Source organism: Panthera pardus, unplaced genomic scaffold (assembly GCF_024362965.1).
Source record: "Panthera pardus isolate Hobbes unplaced genomic scaffold, ASM2436296v1 HiC_scaffold_17, whole genome shotgun sequence".
In the NCBI taxonomy this organism is placed as follows: Eukaryota; Metazoa; Chordata; class Mammalia; order Carnivora; family Felidae; genus Panthera; species Panthera pardus.
The window spans coordinates 142,973,519-142,991,601 of NW_026526732.1; the positions used below are offsets into that span (position 1 = coordinate 142,973,519).

At 40.9% G+C, this 18,083-nt stretch overlaps 1 protein-coding gene across 5 annotated transcripts in view; it reads right to left on the reverse strand.

Annotated features, from left to right (window-relative positions):
- Positions 1-17,254, reverse strand: part of DNAH8 (dynein axonemal heavy chain 8) — a 331,845-nt gene extending 314,591 nt beyond the window's left edge. For 3 of the 5 annotated variants that reach the window (XM_053905063.1, XM_053905061.1, XM_053905059.1), the window contains exons 1-4: positions 17,062-17,253; positions 10,442-10,546; positions 4,221-4,687; positions 3,978-4,112 (exon numbers count right to left, since the gene is read on the reverse strand). In XM_053905063.1, the coding sequence (XP_053761038.1) occupies positions 3,978-4,112; positions 4,221-4,643 (558 nt within the window). In that variant the 5' untranslated portion in view covers positions 4,644-4,687; positions 10,442-10,546; positions 17,062-17,253. Of the gene's footprint in view, positions 1-3,977; positions 4,113-4,220; positions 4,688-10,441; positions 10,547-17,061 lie in introns of all 5 variants that reach the window. The other 2 variants (XM_053905062.1, XM_053905060.1) reach the window with 2 other exon arrangements.
- Between the last annotated feature and the right edge of the window lie 829 nt (positions 17,255-18,083).

Here is an 18,083-nt window from a genome sequence, read left to right on the forward strand (position 1 = left end):
CTAATCATAACCCAAACATATACCCTAGCCCCTAACCCCTACCCCTACCCCTAACCCTAAACTTATCCCTCTGGAGAGATCTCTGAACTGCAAGATAATAGGCACGTAAAATCACACTGGCCCTAACCCTTATTCTGGCCCTAAACCAAACCCTAATCCTAGATATGATAACTAATCCTAGGTATATATATATATATATACCTCATCATTTCCCATATATATGCGTATATATATATGAAAATTTAAGATACATATATGAAAATTACCCATAAAAAATAAAAAAGAATGAAATCTTGCCATTTGCAATGACATGGATGGAACTAGAGTATTATTGTAAGTGAAATAAGTCAGAGAAAGACAATTATTGTATGATTTCACTCACATGTGAAATTTGAGAAATAAAACAAATGAGCAAATAGAAAAAAAACAAGGCAAACCAAGAAACAGACTTAACTATAGAGAACACACTAATGATTACCAGAGGGGAGATAGTTGGGGGTTATGAGTTAACTAGGTGACAGGGATTAAGGAATGCACTTGCGATGAGCACTGAGTTTTGTATGGAAGTTGAATCACTATATTATACACCAGAATCTAATAATACGCTATATATTAACTGGGATTAAAATAAAGTAAAAAGAAAAAAGAATTTCAAGGTGGATATGGTCAATTAGTCTTCAACAAAAGAGGCAAGGATATGCAATGGGAAAAAGACAGTCTCTTCAACAAATGGTGCTGGGAAATCTGGACAGAATGAAACTGGACAGAATGAAACTTACAGAATATACAAAAATAAACTCAAAGTGAATTTAAGGCCTAAATGTGAGACCTGAAGCCATAAAAATCCCAGATGAGGGGCGACTGGGTGGCTCAGTCGGTTGAGCATCCAACTTTGGCTCAGTCGTGATCTCATGGTTTGTGAGTTTGAGCCCTGCATCGGGCTCTCTGCTGTCAGCACAGAGCCCACTTCAGAGTCTCTGTCCCCCACTTCCTCTCTGCCGCTCCCCCACTTTCACAAACTCTCACAAAAAAAATTTTTTTTAATATTTTAACAGATATTTAATAATATTTAAATAATTATATTATTATATTAATAATTAAATTATTATTAATATTTTATATTAATATAAATTATATTAATTATAATATATAATTAATTATAAATTATTAATATAAATTATAATTAATAATTTAATTAATATCAAATTAATATTAAATATTAATTTAAATAAATAATAAATTAATTTAAAAATATTTAATATTTTTTAAATATTTTAAATATTTTAAATATTTAAACAGAATCATAAATGAGAGCACAGGCAGTAATTTCTCTGACATCAATCATAGCAACTTTTTTTTGTAGATATGTCTCCTGAGGCAAGGGAAACAAAAGCAAAAATACACTATTTAGACTACATCAAAACAAAAATCTGCAAAGCAAAGGAAACAATCAACGAAACTAAAAGAGAACCTACTGAATGGGTTAAGATATGTGCAAATGATATATCTGATAAAGGATTAGTATCCAAAACATATAAATAACTTATACAACTAAACATAAAGAAACCAAAATAATCCAATTCAAAATGGACAGAAGACATGAACAGACATTTCCCCAAAGAAGACATACAGATGGCCAACAGACACATGAAAAAATGCTCAATATCATTCATCAACAGGAAAATGAAAATCAAAACTATAATGAGATATCACCTCACACCTGTCAGAATGGCTAAAATAAAAAACATAAGAAACAAGTGTTGGCATGGGTGTGGAGAGAAAGGAACCCTGGTGAGAATGCGAACTGGTACAGACACTGTGGAAAACAGTATGGAGTTTCCTCAAAAAGTTAAAATAGTCAAAATAGAACTACCCTATGATTCAGTAATCACACTACTGGGTATTTACTGAAGAGACACAAAAACATTAATTCAAAGGAATACATGACCCTCTATGTTTATTGCACCATTATTTGCAATAGCCAAATTATGGAAGCAGCCCAAATGTCCATCAATAGATGAATGGATAAAGAAGATGTGGTATATATACAAAATGGAATATTACTCAGCCATAAAAAAGAATGAAATCTCACCATTTGCAACAACATGCATGGAGCTGAAGAGTATAATGCTAGGCAAAATCAGCTAGTCAGAGAAAGATAAGTATGTTTTCATTCATATGTGAAAGTTAAGAAACAAAACAAATACACAAAGGACAAAAGAAGACAGAGAGAGACACACAAACCAAGAAACAGACTCATAACTATAGAGAATAAATTGATGGTTACCAGAGGGGAGGTGCATGGGGCAGGGGCAATGGGTGAAATAGGTGATGGGGATTAAAGAGTACACTGATCATGATGAGCAATGGGTGATGTATAGAATCGTAGAATCATGACGTTGTACACCTGAAGGCAACATAACACTATATGTTAACTATACTGGAATTTAAAAACTTAAAAAAAGTTTTTTAAAGAATTTCAAGGTGGTGACAGGAGATCATTAAGCCAAGTACGGGGCCCTTCAGCCCAGGGGCCTGTTTGCACAGTCCACATGCCCATGAAGCCATCCTTGACCACACCTGTACATTCCTGCAGAGAATTTCGGCAACCTGAGAAACTACACTCTATTTCAGTTGCTTTCTGTGGCACTTCTTCTTTTATGTGCACATCCCCATGCATTTTTCTATCTTTAGCCATTAAAATAGCTCAGATTATTGATCTCTGTGCATCAATCACATTCCCAGATCACCATAACACACTAAGGGAACAGGAAATTGAGCAATCCCACTCATGCTATCAGAGGACTGCTAGTTCTCAACTTTTATAGGGTCCTGAAAGAAGTGAAAGGCAGACAACTTTCCAGAACTTGGCAACACCTTGCATCAAGCAAGGGAGAGACTCCTCTAGGCACCATTCCCCAGAATCTTGGCTCCTAGAGCAAGCTAAAGAGTTTTGCCCAAGTTCACTGGTCCCTATAAAAGCAGGGGGTAGGGACCCCAACGATGACAACCTCACCACAACACTGCCCCCCTACCCTACTCTCTCATCAGTGCATTCAGTGGGACAACCAGCTCACCACCAGTATGTACCTGCTCTCTGGTCTTGCTGGGGCTCCAGGCCAGTCCACTCCAAGAGGTGGTAAAGAGCTCAGGCAACTTGTAGTAATTTTTTTTGAAAATTAATATAGAGCCACAGCTATCTGAAAGGAAGCAGTGATACTGCTTCCGATAGCTTCTATGAAAGTCACAGCTTATCATATATTACTCTAATTAGGGTGACCACAGAAATTCATCAGCCAAAACTGGGACTTTTTAGGAGTGAAAGGAGGGACTGTTAATAATTTTGCCAGGAAAGTAGGCATAATCTAGGGCTGTCCCTGACATGGTAATCACCTCTTTGTTTTCTACAAAGCTCATGCAAAAGTCACTGTTCCCTAGTTCATATGTGCCCAGTTTGTTTTTCTATCCAAATTATTTGCATATGTAGTTTACACAACCTGTGCTTTCATTAGAGAGAGAGAGAGAGAGAGAGAGAGGGAGAGAGAATCCCAAGCAGGCTCCACACACTGTGAGCGCAGAGCATTATGCAGGGCTTGAACTCACAAACTGTGAGATCATGACCTGAGCTGAAATCAAGAGTTGGATGCCTAACCTACTGAGGCACCCAGGGGCCCCTGACCTGTGCCTTTAAACTAGTTAACTCTATCTGTGCTTGACTATCCCTCTAACTTTTAAGGGCATTTTGAGTTCAAATTTTAGCCAAATTCGAATTGCTAACTCTTCTCTTCGTTTCCTACTCAATAGTAGACCTAACTAAAAATATGATTCAACTGGCTTTAAGTCATATAAAACTCCCCTAATTGGTAAAATTTCAACCTTCCCTTTCTAAATGTTCTGTTGTTCATGACAATGACCCCAGCCTCTTAAAACAATCAGTTGTCAAAGAGCAATTAAAAACTAGTAAGATTTAAACTCACAGATGGACAGTCCAAAATTAATTCTTCAATGGTTACCAAGTCCAGGCCAAGCTTCTCCGCTAGAATTTCAAATATATATTTGTATGAAGGGTCAATTTTCGTTTTCCGATTTTCCCTTGCTTCTCTAAATCTTGCCTAAAGAATGAAAACCACAGGGAAAAATTGTTAATTATGGGAAAAGACCACCAAAAAAATTACTGTGACATAAAAGTGACACTTGAAAAATCTTATTATAAGCAAAACCTGTCTCTCTTTTAATGTTTCCTGGAGATTTGGAATGCCGCTCATGCTTCGATGATATCGGGATGATTTTCGGGAAGACTGGGAAAGCACTTCAGAAAGCAGGGATTGGCCCAGTCGTACTGCAGACTTAGGTCGAACTCTATATCCACCTTGCTCATCATGCTCAGAAGCAGGGACATTAAGAAAATCACTTCCAGAAAGAGCAGGATCTCTTTCAGAAAGAGAGCCAGTTTCTACCGTGGAGGCTGCCCCTGTCACCGTGAGGGGAGCCTCTTCGTCCAAAGGAGGAGGGGCCTCTTCTCCTGGAGGGGGCGGAGCCTCATCTCCCGGAGGGGCGGTACCTTCTGAACCAGGGGGTGCTGCCTCTCCAGAAGAGGGAGGAGCTTCTTGCCAAGAGGGTGGACCACCTTCTTCAGAGCTCATGTTGGCCGTGTTTTCCTCCCACCGGGCACCTGAATCTTCAAAACCTAGAATTATACAATGTTTTCTTGTAAAACTGTACAATAAATGGAATGTTCTGTGTTAATTTATTCCTCCCCTTGAGCCTGGACAGGTAGCAAAATCATCTATTTCTCCCTTCCTACATTAACTGAAGAAGCTAAGCTCACAGGACTAGAGAATGATTTTTTAACGAGGGACAGCACACATATACCTAGGGCCCTTTTGAAACTATAAGAGCTCCTCCTGACTATGATATGCCTCTAGGGAACTGCCACTCCACACACATCCCATCCCTGTCATAGTAATTACTGCACCTGATGGGAAGGTACCTGTCCTCAGGTATGTAAGGGCTGAAAAATGATTGAAAACCACAGCATTAGAGCTGAGATACTGACTTGTCCGAGAGACAAGGCAAAGAACCACACGGACGGAAATATTCCTTGCATGGAGGAACTCCGTGATACAATTCACTAATCACTCAACCGTCCAGCCATCTCATCTACATACGCATATCCAAGAACCCCCAGAAAGCATAAAACCTCCTCTTAGCAGTGTGAAAATTAATAAAGGGAAACCTCATTTAGTATGTTTTCGGAAGGCCAGCAGGGGGAAGCTCTCACATCCTACCAGCCCTACCACTGGTTGTGAATTGCAGACCAAATAGCAAGAGCCTGACCTTGTACATGGATACTACTTTCCTATCCCGCAGGATTTATGAAAGACTTTCCCTTCCCCCAGCAATAGCCCAGGCAATGACAGGCTGTCACAACTCAGCCAATGAAAAGCCACTATACTTCCAGCTCCCAGCTTACTCCAATGGACTTTTTGTTTATAACAGCATCCCCCTGAAATGTGACTGTGACTATTTATTAAAGCAATGGTATCATATAAAGTATAAATCTGACCTACTCAATCAGAAAAGCTCTATATACAGGAATACAGAAGTTATCATGAGCACATTAAGCAGGAAAATTAGGAGACACCAGTGGAACAGGAGAAAATGTCACTTATAAAGAAAGAAACCATATTATAGGACAATAATCAAACTTCCATCGAAATAAACAAGTTTTCAGGATATGGCTAAGATCCAGAAGCCAGGATAATAGTAAACACTTGAAGAACACAACAACATAAAATTCCAAAGCAGAGATTTCAAAAGAAGACAGAGAAAGAGGCTTTTTAATGAGAAATTCTGAGGACACTGGTGCACACCTGGCCTAAGTAAGACGGTCCTTCTTGTGGAGGGACATGAGCAGCCCTCCATAAGACAGAGACAGCCTGTAACCTGCACCCCACAGCTGCCCCCTCCAGCTTTTCCAAAGATCCTATAAACAGCTGAAATGGTTTTCTTTGATATCCTAAATTGGCCTACTCAAGAACAGAAATACCCCAACTGACCTACCTTTTTGCTGCCAGCTAAGCGCTCGTGGCCAAGACATGCAAAAAAGAACAACTGTTCCCAAACCAACTGCAGACTTTTTTTTTCTCATCCCCCTTTCCTCTCTCTTTTATAAACCTCTCTACTCTCTCCTTTATAAATTCCAGGTTTTGTCTTTGTTCCTTGACCACAATCTAATGTATACTTTCTTCACATGTGAGTACATTTGCTTGGAAAGTAACTAAGTAAACATCTCTGAGTTATTTTTGGACATAATGATCTGCAATACCCAGGAGTTGTGGGGCACCTGGGTGGCTTGGTCAGTTAAGTGTCCGTTCCACTCTCGATTTTGGTTCAGGTCACGATCTCACGGTTCATAGGATCAAGTCCCATGTCGGGCTCCATGCCGACAGCACAGAGCCTGCTTGGGATTCTCTCTCCAACTCTATCTGCCCCTCCCTCGCTCTCTCGATCTCTCTCAAAATAAATAAATGTACTTAAAAAAAATACCCAGGAGTTGTGTTTGCATTATCTTGGCCTAGAGGAGTTAATTGTACTATCTATAGTAGCTCAAGAACAAGTATAATGATACATACTAGGGCAGTCATATCAACTGCCTGTCACTCTGTTCTAATTTATGCTTTTGAATTCTGCAAAACAATTCACTCTACTCAGTAGGAGAATCATGCCCATTCTCAAAGGATATTGTCAGGCATGGTTGTCTAGTTTCTGAAACCAAAGCAAAATTTACTTAAATTTCAATATAATGGTAAAACACATACACTGACTAAGCTCACTAGCACTAGAGAGATTCTCTGTAGGCAACCAGTGCTCTTTCTAGAACCACCATTATTTATACCACTATAGAGTCACTATTATTTAAGCCATCAAGGAAAGGTGAAAATTAAATCATGATAGTATGTTTAAGAAGTCAGGGAAGTATTCAATTAATCTTAATGATTTTTTTCATCTAAAAATGGCCACTATTTTTTTTAAGGGTTGGCACAGATTAAATTTTCAGAAAACGTTATTATCCAACACAGTTCATTCCCTGAGGAGTCCAGATTTCTGAGATTCATGGCACATAATTTCAGAACTAGAAAAAAAAACCTTAGAAAGTATCTAGTTCAGCTCTCCCTTTTTACTGCTAGTGAAACTAAGACCCACAGAAGTCATAGGTCTTACCCAATCACACAGATAAAAATGATCTTTCTAAATATCAGATCATATCATATCACTGCCCTACTTCTGGGTGCCAAATACAAACTCTTGTGTCCTCCAGGGCTTTCCTGACTCGGTTCCAATCTCTCCAGTTTTCTTCCATTGCCTTTGCCCTGGGTGTTGCCTGAGGTCACAGCAGCTCTGGCAGTTTCTGAAAAAAAGCACTGTTCTCTCACCTCTAGTCATTGGCTGAGAGCTCACAGCCTAACGAAGGAGGCAAACATACCAACCCTTAAAGTTTCATTACAGTCAGCCAAGGTGTGCACGAGAATCTGTAGCATCAGAGGAGAAAACTCAAGAAGGAAATCTCTAAGGAGGAGCTGTCATTTAAGGTAAGTCTTGGTAGGGTACAAATGAGTTCCATGGAGAAGACTGGGGAAGTCATATTAACTGTCAACAATTAAATGCCAAGTTCTGGGGTGCCTGGGTGGCTTGGTCAGTTAAGCATCCGACTTCGGCTCAGGTCATGATCTCGCAGTCCGTGAGTTCGAGCCCCGCATCAGGCTCTGTGCTGACAGCTCAGAGCCTGGAGCCTGTTTCATATTCTGTGTCTCCCTCTCTCTGTGACCCTCCCCCATTCATGCTCTGTCTCTCTCTGTCTCAAAAATAAATAAACATTTAAAAAAAATTAAAAAAAATAAATAAATGCCAAGTTCTATGCTTGGGGAGATGTATAACAATGCTTGATAAATACATATATTTATATATATATGTATATATATAACACATGACCAACAAGCACATGGAAAAACACTCAATGCTCAACGAAGACAATGCAGATCAAAACCACCAGGAGATGGCACTTTACACCCACTAGGATGGCTATAATTTTTTTAAAAATTTTTGTATTGTCTATTTATTTTTGAGACAGAGCAAGCATGTGTGTGTGCACGCAAAGGCTGGGGAGGGGCAGAGAGGCGGGGGGGGGGGGGACAGAGGATATGAAGCAGGCTCCGTGCTGACAGCAGAGAGCTTGATGCAGGCCTTGATTGAACTCATGAACCATGAGACCATGACCTGAGCCAAAATCAAGAATGACTGAGCCACCCAGGTACCCCTAAAATTTTTTTTTAAGACAATAAAAAGTGTAGAGAAGGTTGTAGAGAACTGTAAATCTTCATCCATTGCTGGTGGGAATGTAAAATAGTACAGTCTCTGAGGAAAACAGGTTGGCAGTTAGTTTCTCAAAAACCTAATCACAGGGGCGCCTGGGTGGCTCAGTCGGTTAAGCAGCCGACTTCGGCTCAGGTCATGATCTTGCAGTTCGTGAGTTCGAGCCCCGCATCGGGCTCTGTGCTGACAGCTCAGAGCCTGGAGCCTATTTCAGATTCTGTGTCTCCCTCCCTCTGACCCTCCCCCATTCATGCTCTGTCTCTCTCTGTCTCAAAAATAAATAAACATTGGGGCGCCTGGGTGGCGCAGTCGGTTAAGCCTCCGACTTCAGCCAGGTCACGATCTCGCGGTCTGTGAGTTCGAGCCCCGCGTCGGGCTCTGGGCTGATGGCTCAGAGCCTGGAGCCTGTTTCCGATTCTGTGTCTCCCTCTCTCTCTGCCCCTCCCCCTTTCATGCTCTGTCTCTCTCTGTCCCAAAAATAAATAAAAAACATTGAAAAAAAATTTAAAAATAAATAAATAAATAAATAAATAAATAAACATTAAAAAAAAACAAAACAAAACAAAAAAACCTAATCACAGAATGACCACATGAGCCAGTAATTCCAGTCCAGGGTAGAATTTTACCAATTCCATGCAAGAGAATTGATAACATCTGTTCACACAAAAATCTGTAGGTAAATGTTCATGGCATACCTTGAAATGTGGCATACCTTATAATGGAATATTATTCTGTCATAAGAAGGCATGAAGGACTGTTACATGCTAGAGCAGGGATGAACCTTGAAAACACCACACTAAGTGAAAGAAGCCAAACACAAAAGGCCACATATTGTATGAATCTTTTTATATGAAATATCCAGAAAAGGCAAATCCATAGAGACAGAAAGTATATCAGAGGTTGCCAGGGGATAGGGAAGGAAGAACTGGGCCTAATGGCTAATAGGCCTGACTGTCTTTTTTGGATAATAGAAATGCTCTGGGATTAGATAGCGATTATTTATGGTTGCACAACACAGTGAATATAATAAAAACCATTGAAGGCTATGCCTTAACATGGTGAACTTTATGTTATGTGAAATAAGCTTATAACTCAATTTTAAAATGCTATTTTTAGGGGAGCCTCAGTGGCTCAATCCATTAAGCTGCCAGCTCCTGATTTCAGCTGTGATCATGTTCTCACAGTTAGCAAGTTTGAGCCCTGCATAGGGGCTCTACACTGTTGGAGCCTGCTTGAGATTCTCTCTCTCTCCCACTCTGTCTGCCCCTCCCCTGCTCTCGTTCTCTCACTTAAAATAAATAAATAAACTTAAAAAAACTGTTAACAGGGTGCCCGGGTGGCTCAGTCGGTTAAGAGGCTTACTTCAGCCTCTCAGGTCATGATCTCAGGCGTGGTCTGTGAGCTCAAGCCCCGCATTGGGCTCTGTGCTGACAGCTCAGAGCCTGGAGCCTGCTTCTGATTCTGTGTGTGTCTCTCTCTCCACCCCTCCCTTGCTTGCTGTCTCTCTTTCTCTCTCTCAAAACTAATAAACATTAAAATAATAATAATAATAAAGTAAAAAATTGTTAAAAAAAAAACAAATAAAATGCTATTTAAAAAAAACGATAAACACTGCAGTAAGGAAATGACCAATTTATTGACCATCTGTCAGGAAGCTTTAGTTTGGAAAATTTCCCCTCAAACCCACCAGGGGAAAAAAGAAGGCATTTTAATACTAAATAAGAAAGGTAAAAAAGAGATAGAATTAGTTTAGGCACAGATGACTGTTAACCCTCTGTAGGCACCAGTTTCCCCCACCCCTTACTCAAATAGCTGTTTGTGATCTTGCAAAGAAAGAATATTAAAGCTAAAAATGCTTCATTTAGTCCTGAATATCACCAGTTGGGTTAAAGAGTACCTATGGTTACTAAGGTCAGGCTGAATCCCTAGCCTTAGAGAAGGAAATTTCATTGAAAACAAGTATGAAAGGGAAGAAAAAAATGAAAGCTTCTCCCCTGTTCCTGTGCCACAGCCCCAGCCGCCATGCAAAATGGTGTAACTACTATGTGCCCAGGGCCACGATACTCACTCTGGGAGGCAGAAAACCAGGAGACTTTTGTCCTCAAGGATTCACAATGCTATTGGAGAGAGAATCTTCGCAAATCAGTCAAGAGTGTGAAACTGCAGAGTTCTACTGGAAAATAATTCAGAGAAGGGAAGAATTAGTGTCAACAAAATAGACAAAGAGGATTTCATGGAGGATTTGAGCATAAGTTGCATTTGAAGACTAAGTTGGATTCAATAAGAAGAGAGGGAAGAAACCTAGAAAGAAAAGTAAAGAGGTAAAGACAGGAAAGGCTATGAAGAGGTCAAAAAAGGGAGAAGTTAGTAGGGGAAAAAAGCTTAGAATGATGTCATATTTATTCTTCCAAATGACTACAAACAGCAAGGATTCAGAATCAATTAAAATAAGTAAATAACGAATGATAAAACATTTTTTTTAAGCACAGATCTTAATGCTAATATGTTAGAAAACTGTCTCAGTTCTTTTTTTTTCAACTTTTTTAATGTTTATTTTATTTTTGAGAGACAGAATGTGAGTGTGGGAGGGAGCAGAGAGAAATGGAGACACAGAATCCGAAGCAGGCTCCAGGTTCTGAGCTGTCAGCACAGAGCCCAACGTGGGGCTTGAATCCATGAACCATGAGAACATGACCTGAGCTGAAGTTGGACACCCAATTGACTGAGCCACCCAGGTGCCCCCAAATTGGCTTAGTTTTGCCAGTGATTTTTTTCTAGCACTCCTAAGTAGTTCTGAAAATCTCATCAAAAATTCATCAAGTTTATCATAAGATACACAGAAAAAATCCATGTTGACTGACTCTGCTCATATGCTAATCTAATAAATGCAATCTATAGCTTCAATTCAGGTAAACATTTCACTATAACATATATACACTTTCCACCTCTATGTGTGTAGTCTTACCTCAGTTTCCTTGGAACTTAGGTGAAGCTGTTTAAGGAGAAATAAAAAGCATTTAATTTCTGAAACATTAGAATACTTACATGTTTCATGAAAGAGTTTAACTTGTGCTCTACTAAGTGCTGGTATCTATGTACCTGCATATATTTTTTAAGATTTTATTTTTTATTTTTTTTAATATTTATTTATTTTGAGAGAAAGAGAGATAGAGTGTGAGCAGGGGAGGGGCAGCAAGAGGGAGACACAGAATCCAAAGCAGGCTTCAGGCCTCTAAGCCGTCAGCACAGAGCCTGATGCAGGGCTCCAACTCACAAACCGTGAGATCATGACCTGAGCCAAAGTTGGACACTTAACCAACTGAGCCACACAGGAGCCCCTTTTAAGATTTTATTTTTAAGCAATCTCTATACTCAGTGTGGAGCTTGAACCCACAACCCCAAGATCAAGAGTCAAATCCTCCACTGACTGAGCCAGCCAAGTGCCTCAATATTTCAAGCTAAGGGCAGGATAAGCTCTTATTCTGTGAACATTAAAGAGTGTTTATGGTTAATAGTCTATGAACAAACACTGAATATAAAGAAACTGATAACCAGGTATTAATCACTATTGTGAGTGAGAAATAAATAAATTCTAAATAATTTGTTATGCTTTAATATTTTTAAAATAAATCACATATCTAACCATGGGGCTTGGGGTGATATTGGGGTTTAGAGTCAGTGGCCAAGAAAGAATTCTTGAAAATGTCTTTGGTGCAAAAAAGATGATTTTATTAAAGCACAGGGACAGGACCCATGGGCAGAAAGAGTTGCACTGGGGCTGTGAAGAGTGACTGATTATAAACCTTCAGGTTGGGAGGGGGTCAGGGACAGCTTAAGTCTCTAAGGAATTTTGGAAGCAAAGTTTCCAGGACCTTGAAGGGCTAGCTGTTGTTAGGAAAATGTCATTTATTATATTCCTTAGTAAAACCTCAGTCATGAGACTATTCAGATGGATATCAGGGGCCATATGCTTGCAGTATAATTGCCAACATATACTTGGGGGTTAAAGTAAAGAAGGCTTGCAAAGGAATTTTTATGTGTTTTAGTAGACTCACAGGATCTTGGGAGTGGGAGGAAGGATCAGGATAATAATAAGCCAAGATTCCATTTTGCAAAGTGTCATCATCGAGGCAACTGGGCTCCTAGAGGAAGGTCACTCGGCCTGTTTCAAGGACTTGTAAATGGGCTATAGGCAGTAAGGGAATTTCATTTCTCATTTGCCTTTGTTTCCCACATCACCATGGCAAGCACTTAAACCCCGTTACATCTTGATGAGGGTGATATTAGGGCTCCGGGAAATGGAGTCTATAGGTTTCTGGAGATTACGGTATGGATAAGATTGCCTTTTTCTTGCAGTTCACGAAGTTATCTGTAAACTGAAGGAGACTCCTGTCCCGCATGCCTGTGATTTCTCAGTCACCCATTTGCTTTCTTTCCTTTCCCCTGTTCTTGAGCAGCCAGGAGTGTCCGAGGAATATCTCACATATCCCACCTGGGGGCAGGGAGGAGGTGCTTTTAGCCTGTACTTTGCCCTCAGCTCGCCCCACGCTCCAAAATAAATAAATAAATTGCCCAATAAATAAATAAACCACGGCCCACGTGGGGAGATCTTGCCTAGGGGAAGTGTAGAATTCTTCCTCTTAACAAAATAATTTAAGATGCATTTTCTACATGGCTTTCAAATGCCAAATCGTACTGGGCATGTAATAAACTCTGAAAATAAAATACCAGCTTACCACTTCCAAAGACTGATGCAACCATTTAATTTTAGGTTAGGAAATGTATACAACTACTTTATTTAGAATTCCTAAAAACTGTACCAAAAGTTTGAATAGAGTACATAGTTGAAATGGGAAAATCTTAGTAAACATGAATTAGCTTACTATATTATTCACATTATATCCAATTTGTACGTATGTATGTACATATGTATGTATGTATGTATATATACAGAGAAGGTTGATTGTTCACTGCAACATGTTTGTAACAGCAAAACAAGTGCAAAAACAAACATACTTCCTGGAAACATCCAAAAAATGTCCCTTCTAAAGGACCCATTGTAGGGAAAAGATATTTGCAAATGACACATCGGACAAAGGGCTAGTATCCAAAATCTATAAAGAGCTCATCAAACTCCACACCCGAAAAACAAATAACCCAGTGAAGAAATGGGCAGAAAACATGAATAGACACTTCTCTAAAGAAGACATCCGGATGGCCAACGGGCACATGAAAAGATGTTCAACGTCGCTCCTTATCAGGGAAATACAAATCAAAACCACACTCAGATACCACCTCACGCTAGTCAGAGTGGCCAAAATGAAGAAATCAGGAGACTATAGATGCTGGAGAGGATGTGGAGAAACAGGAACCCTCTTGCACTGTTGGTGGGAATGCAAATTGGTGCAGCCGCTCTGGAAAGCAGTGTGGAGGTTCCTCAGAAAATTAAAAATAGACCTACCCTATGACCCAGCAATAGCACTGCTAGGAATTTATCCAAGGGATACAGGAGTACTGATGCATAGGGGCACCTGTACCCCAATGTTTATAGCGGCACTCTCAACAATAGCCAAATTATGGAAAGAGCCTAAATGTCCATCAACTGATGAATGGATAAAGAAATTGTGGTTTACATACACAATGGAATACTACGTGGCAATGAGAAAAAATGAAATATGGCCTTTTGTAGCAACGTGGATGGAACTGGAGAGTGTGATGCTAAGTGAAATAAGCCATACAGAGAAAGACAGATACCATATGGTTTCACTCTTATGTGGATCCTGAGAAACATAACAGAAACCCATGGGGGAGGGGAAGGGAAAAAAAAAAAAAAAAAAAAAGAGGTTAGAGTGGGAGAGAGCCAAAGCATAAGAGACTGTTAAAAACTGAGAACAAACTGAGGGTTGATGGGGGGTGGGAGGGAGGGCAGGGTGGGTGATGGGTATTGAGGAGGGAACCTTTTGGGATGAGCACTGGGTGTTGTATGGAAACCAATTTGACAGTAAATTTCATATATTAAAAAAGAAAAAAAAAATAAAAAATAAAGGACCCATTGTATACCTAAAAGGAATATAACACTCTGTGTTAATTATACTTCAATTTTTAAAAAGATGTTAAATATAGTAGGTGCTCAATAAGTGGTAACCAATTACAAAAAAAGAGAGAGAGAGAAAGAGGAAGGGAGGGAGGGAGGAAGGGAGGAAGGGAGGAAGGAAGGAAGGGAGGAAGGAAGGAAGGGAGGAAGGAAGGAAAGAAGAGGTAGGAGGAGAACCCATTTAATTGAACTGCAGTACTAAGGCCAAATGCTTGGTTCCTGGACTTGTTTTGAAAGCATAAACATAACTATAGATGTATTAACTGCATTAACTTAGCTCCACGTACTGATTGGTTCTCTACTTATGTTTTATGCACCTCTTAACCTCAGGCACGATCAATCATTAATTGCTTCTTTACCCCCTACTCCCCGGTTACCCACTGATTGTAGAAACGTAATGGGAAACCAGACAGTAACATTTGTCTTGACATATCTGATTCTACTAGGTGCCAAATAGCTCCTCATTGTGGGAAGAGTGCTTACCTCCAGATTGTTTCAAGGCCCCCTCCCTTAAGGTTTCAAGAAACCCCTTAGCCTCCTCTCATGTACAGAAGCTGTCCCAACGCTTAGCAGGGGGAAGCAGCTTTGGGAATGACCCTTGCCTTCTCCTTGGTTCTGTCCTTCTGATCATAAAGCTTTCTTTGCTTCAGAACTCGTGCCTCAGGCATTGGCTTACTGCTCATTGGGTGGGTACACAGACAAGTTTGAGCTTGATAATAGTATCCTGTTCAATAAAATTTTAATACAGACACTAGAAATAAAAAGAATGAAGTAGAACTACATCTACAGATGTAGAAAGATCTCCAACACGGATTATTTATATGAAAGAAAAAAAGCAAAGCAAAGTACACTACATAACAGTACCAACTGTATACATTTTTATAAGTGTATATATAAATGCGTATATATGGTATTTCATCTTTTCTAAGATGCACATTTTTTTAAAAGGTTTAATTGGCAACATTTTTTCTTTCATCACATGTTTTCCTTCATGCAGTTACATAACTATGTAATTTTCATTTATGTAACTGCATAAAATTATGATCAGTAATAGTTTAGATTTGATAAAACATGTTAAAAGCTTTCCAGGAAAGATACACAAAAGTTATCACCAGCGATCCCCTTGAGAGAGAAAGATGGAGGGGGAAGTAGAGGAAGAGTTGTACTTTCCAATTTTATAACTTTCTGTATGATTTTTTAAAAAATAGAATCATGTGCCTATTTTACTCATATGTGTATGTATCATATACAACAACACATGACACGTGTTTATATTGTCCCCTGCACCATTAACATTTAGAACCTAAAACTCCCTATGGATTTTAGGATTTGGCAAGATTACTTATGCAATAAAGACGCAAGTATTCATACTTGTCTAGCCATCAAGCAGAGTGAATTCAGGATAAACACCTATTCATTTCTTTCCCCTCCACAGACAACTTGATGCCACTTGCAATCATTCTCAATTTCCACCAGTCCTTCTCCTTAAGTTCAATTTGAAGGTTCATTGCACCTGCACAAAGTCATCCCTGCTCATTTTCAGGAGCAGTTAGGACAGTGGACTTCTCCACGCATAGGAAGACTGAAGTGAGCAAATGACACACCAGGGAGCGAAGCCGACAGCCACTTCAACCACATTCCTTCTTCTTGCACCCATTTCTATAACCCTATCCCTTCTTGCATTAGCTGATTCCTGATGGTGGAAGGTCTTCTGTGTGCTTGGTGGCTGTAGCTACATATAAAATTAAGAGACCCCGGGGCATCTGGGTGGCTCTGACTTCAGCTGAGGTTATGATCTCACAGTTTGTGGGTTTGAGCCCCACATCAGGCTCTGTGCTGACAGCTAAGAGCCTGGAGCCTGCTTCAGATTCTGTGTCTCCCTCTCTCTCTGCCCCTCCCCTGCTTGTGCTCTGTGTGTCTCTCTCTCTTAAAAATAAATAAAAACATTTAAAAAAGAAAACAAAACTAAGAGGCCTCTTCTGGAGCAAAACAAACAAGTTGGGGGGACAGACTGTTAAACACACACTGGATGGTCAGTGTCAAGAAAAGGTGAATTAGCAAAGGGCTGAGAGAGACTGACATAAAAGAGAAACTTCTGGAAAACAACCTGACAGACAAGACATTTGAGTTGGGTCTGAAGAAGAGCTGTCATGAGAACATGGACTAGGGGAGTATTTATTTCAGGCTGCAGGCGGGGGGATAACAGAGTGCAAATGCACCAAAGCAGGAAAAGGGAGAGCTTGCTTGGGAAAAGTGGGACGCTCAGTGATGAGACTTTCGGGGTGCAGGGGAGAGAGGAAAAGGGAGGTAGAGAAAATAAGCTGGAGGGATAGGTATTTAGTCTGCCTTAGTTTTGAACTCTTAGCAGGGGGAGTGAAGAGACTGGGATTTACAAAAGGCGATGACTGAGCTGGGGTTGTGCCGTAGGGTGTTAGCTGGGCTGGTCGAGAGGACTAGCTGGGAGGTGAGAAACTGAATTCCAGCACCGACTGTGATCCCCACCTAGGGAGGAAAGCGGGCCTTCGCATCCCGAGAAGGGAGGGCTAGGGACAGGAGCTCGTCGCGTCCCCGTCGAGCCCCCGCCGCGCACTCACCTGCCGCCGTCCGCAGCTCACCCAGGTCGGCGAGGAGGCCGGGGTGCGCCGGGGGAGCTGCTCCCGGCTCCGCGGCCACCGAGGTGCGGCCGTTGAGAGTCTGGTACCGGTTCGCTCTGGGGCGCCCCGCGTGGGCTGTGCTGCGCGCTGCTCCCCGCGCGGTGCCGGGTGCGGGAGCACAGGCTGCGGGGGGAGGCCCGCCCCTGCGCGCGTGCTGTTCTGCACGGGACACGCACCCCACTCCCACCCCGCCCCGCCTTCGGAGCTGGAGAAGTGAAACATCGTGGAGCGGCCAGGGTCATTGGGTCACTGAAGGGCAGCCGCCTAGAGCGGGAAATTGAGTGGGGTGCGGGCTTGGGAGGATTCCAAGGTATGCTTTGAGAGGACTGCCATGGAAATGCTTAAATGTATAAAATAAAGTTTTCTATGGCCTTTTCTTTCCTTCTTTCCTTTTTTCTTTCTTCCTTTCTGAGATTTCTTTCTTTTAAGTAATAATCTCTGCGCCAAATGTGTGATTGGAACTCACCACTCTGGGATCAGGAGTCGCAGGCTCCACCCACTGAGCCATCCAGGTGCCCCCATGACCTTTACACTTTTCTGAAGCTACTTAGCGTTTCACTTGAGAATGTTAATTGTTTTCTGTTGAATTTGTTTGCTCAGAAACCTATGACTGGTAATACAGAGAACAGAAAGACTCTGAAGAAAATGGACTTCTTTTCAAAGTCTACCCCCCTGCCCTTTCCAGTACGTTTCTGTTTTCCTTATAACTCCCTGACATGGTGCGGCTGGTGTCGGTTTTAATTAGGTATTAGAGTCAGTCTTTGACTGTAGAGCAGATCAGTCCAAAATGAGAACTGGAAGATCTGACAACTGATTAAAACAAAAACAAAACATCCCAAAGCCAGCAATGACTATAAAAATCACAAGTAAAGTTCAATAAAACATGGTCCATCCATGTTAAGAAGTACCATGCGGTGATTATGCAGTATGAAGTTATGGGGTCCACAGGGAACTATGCCAAA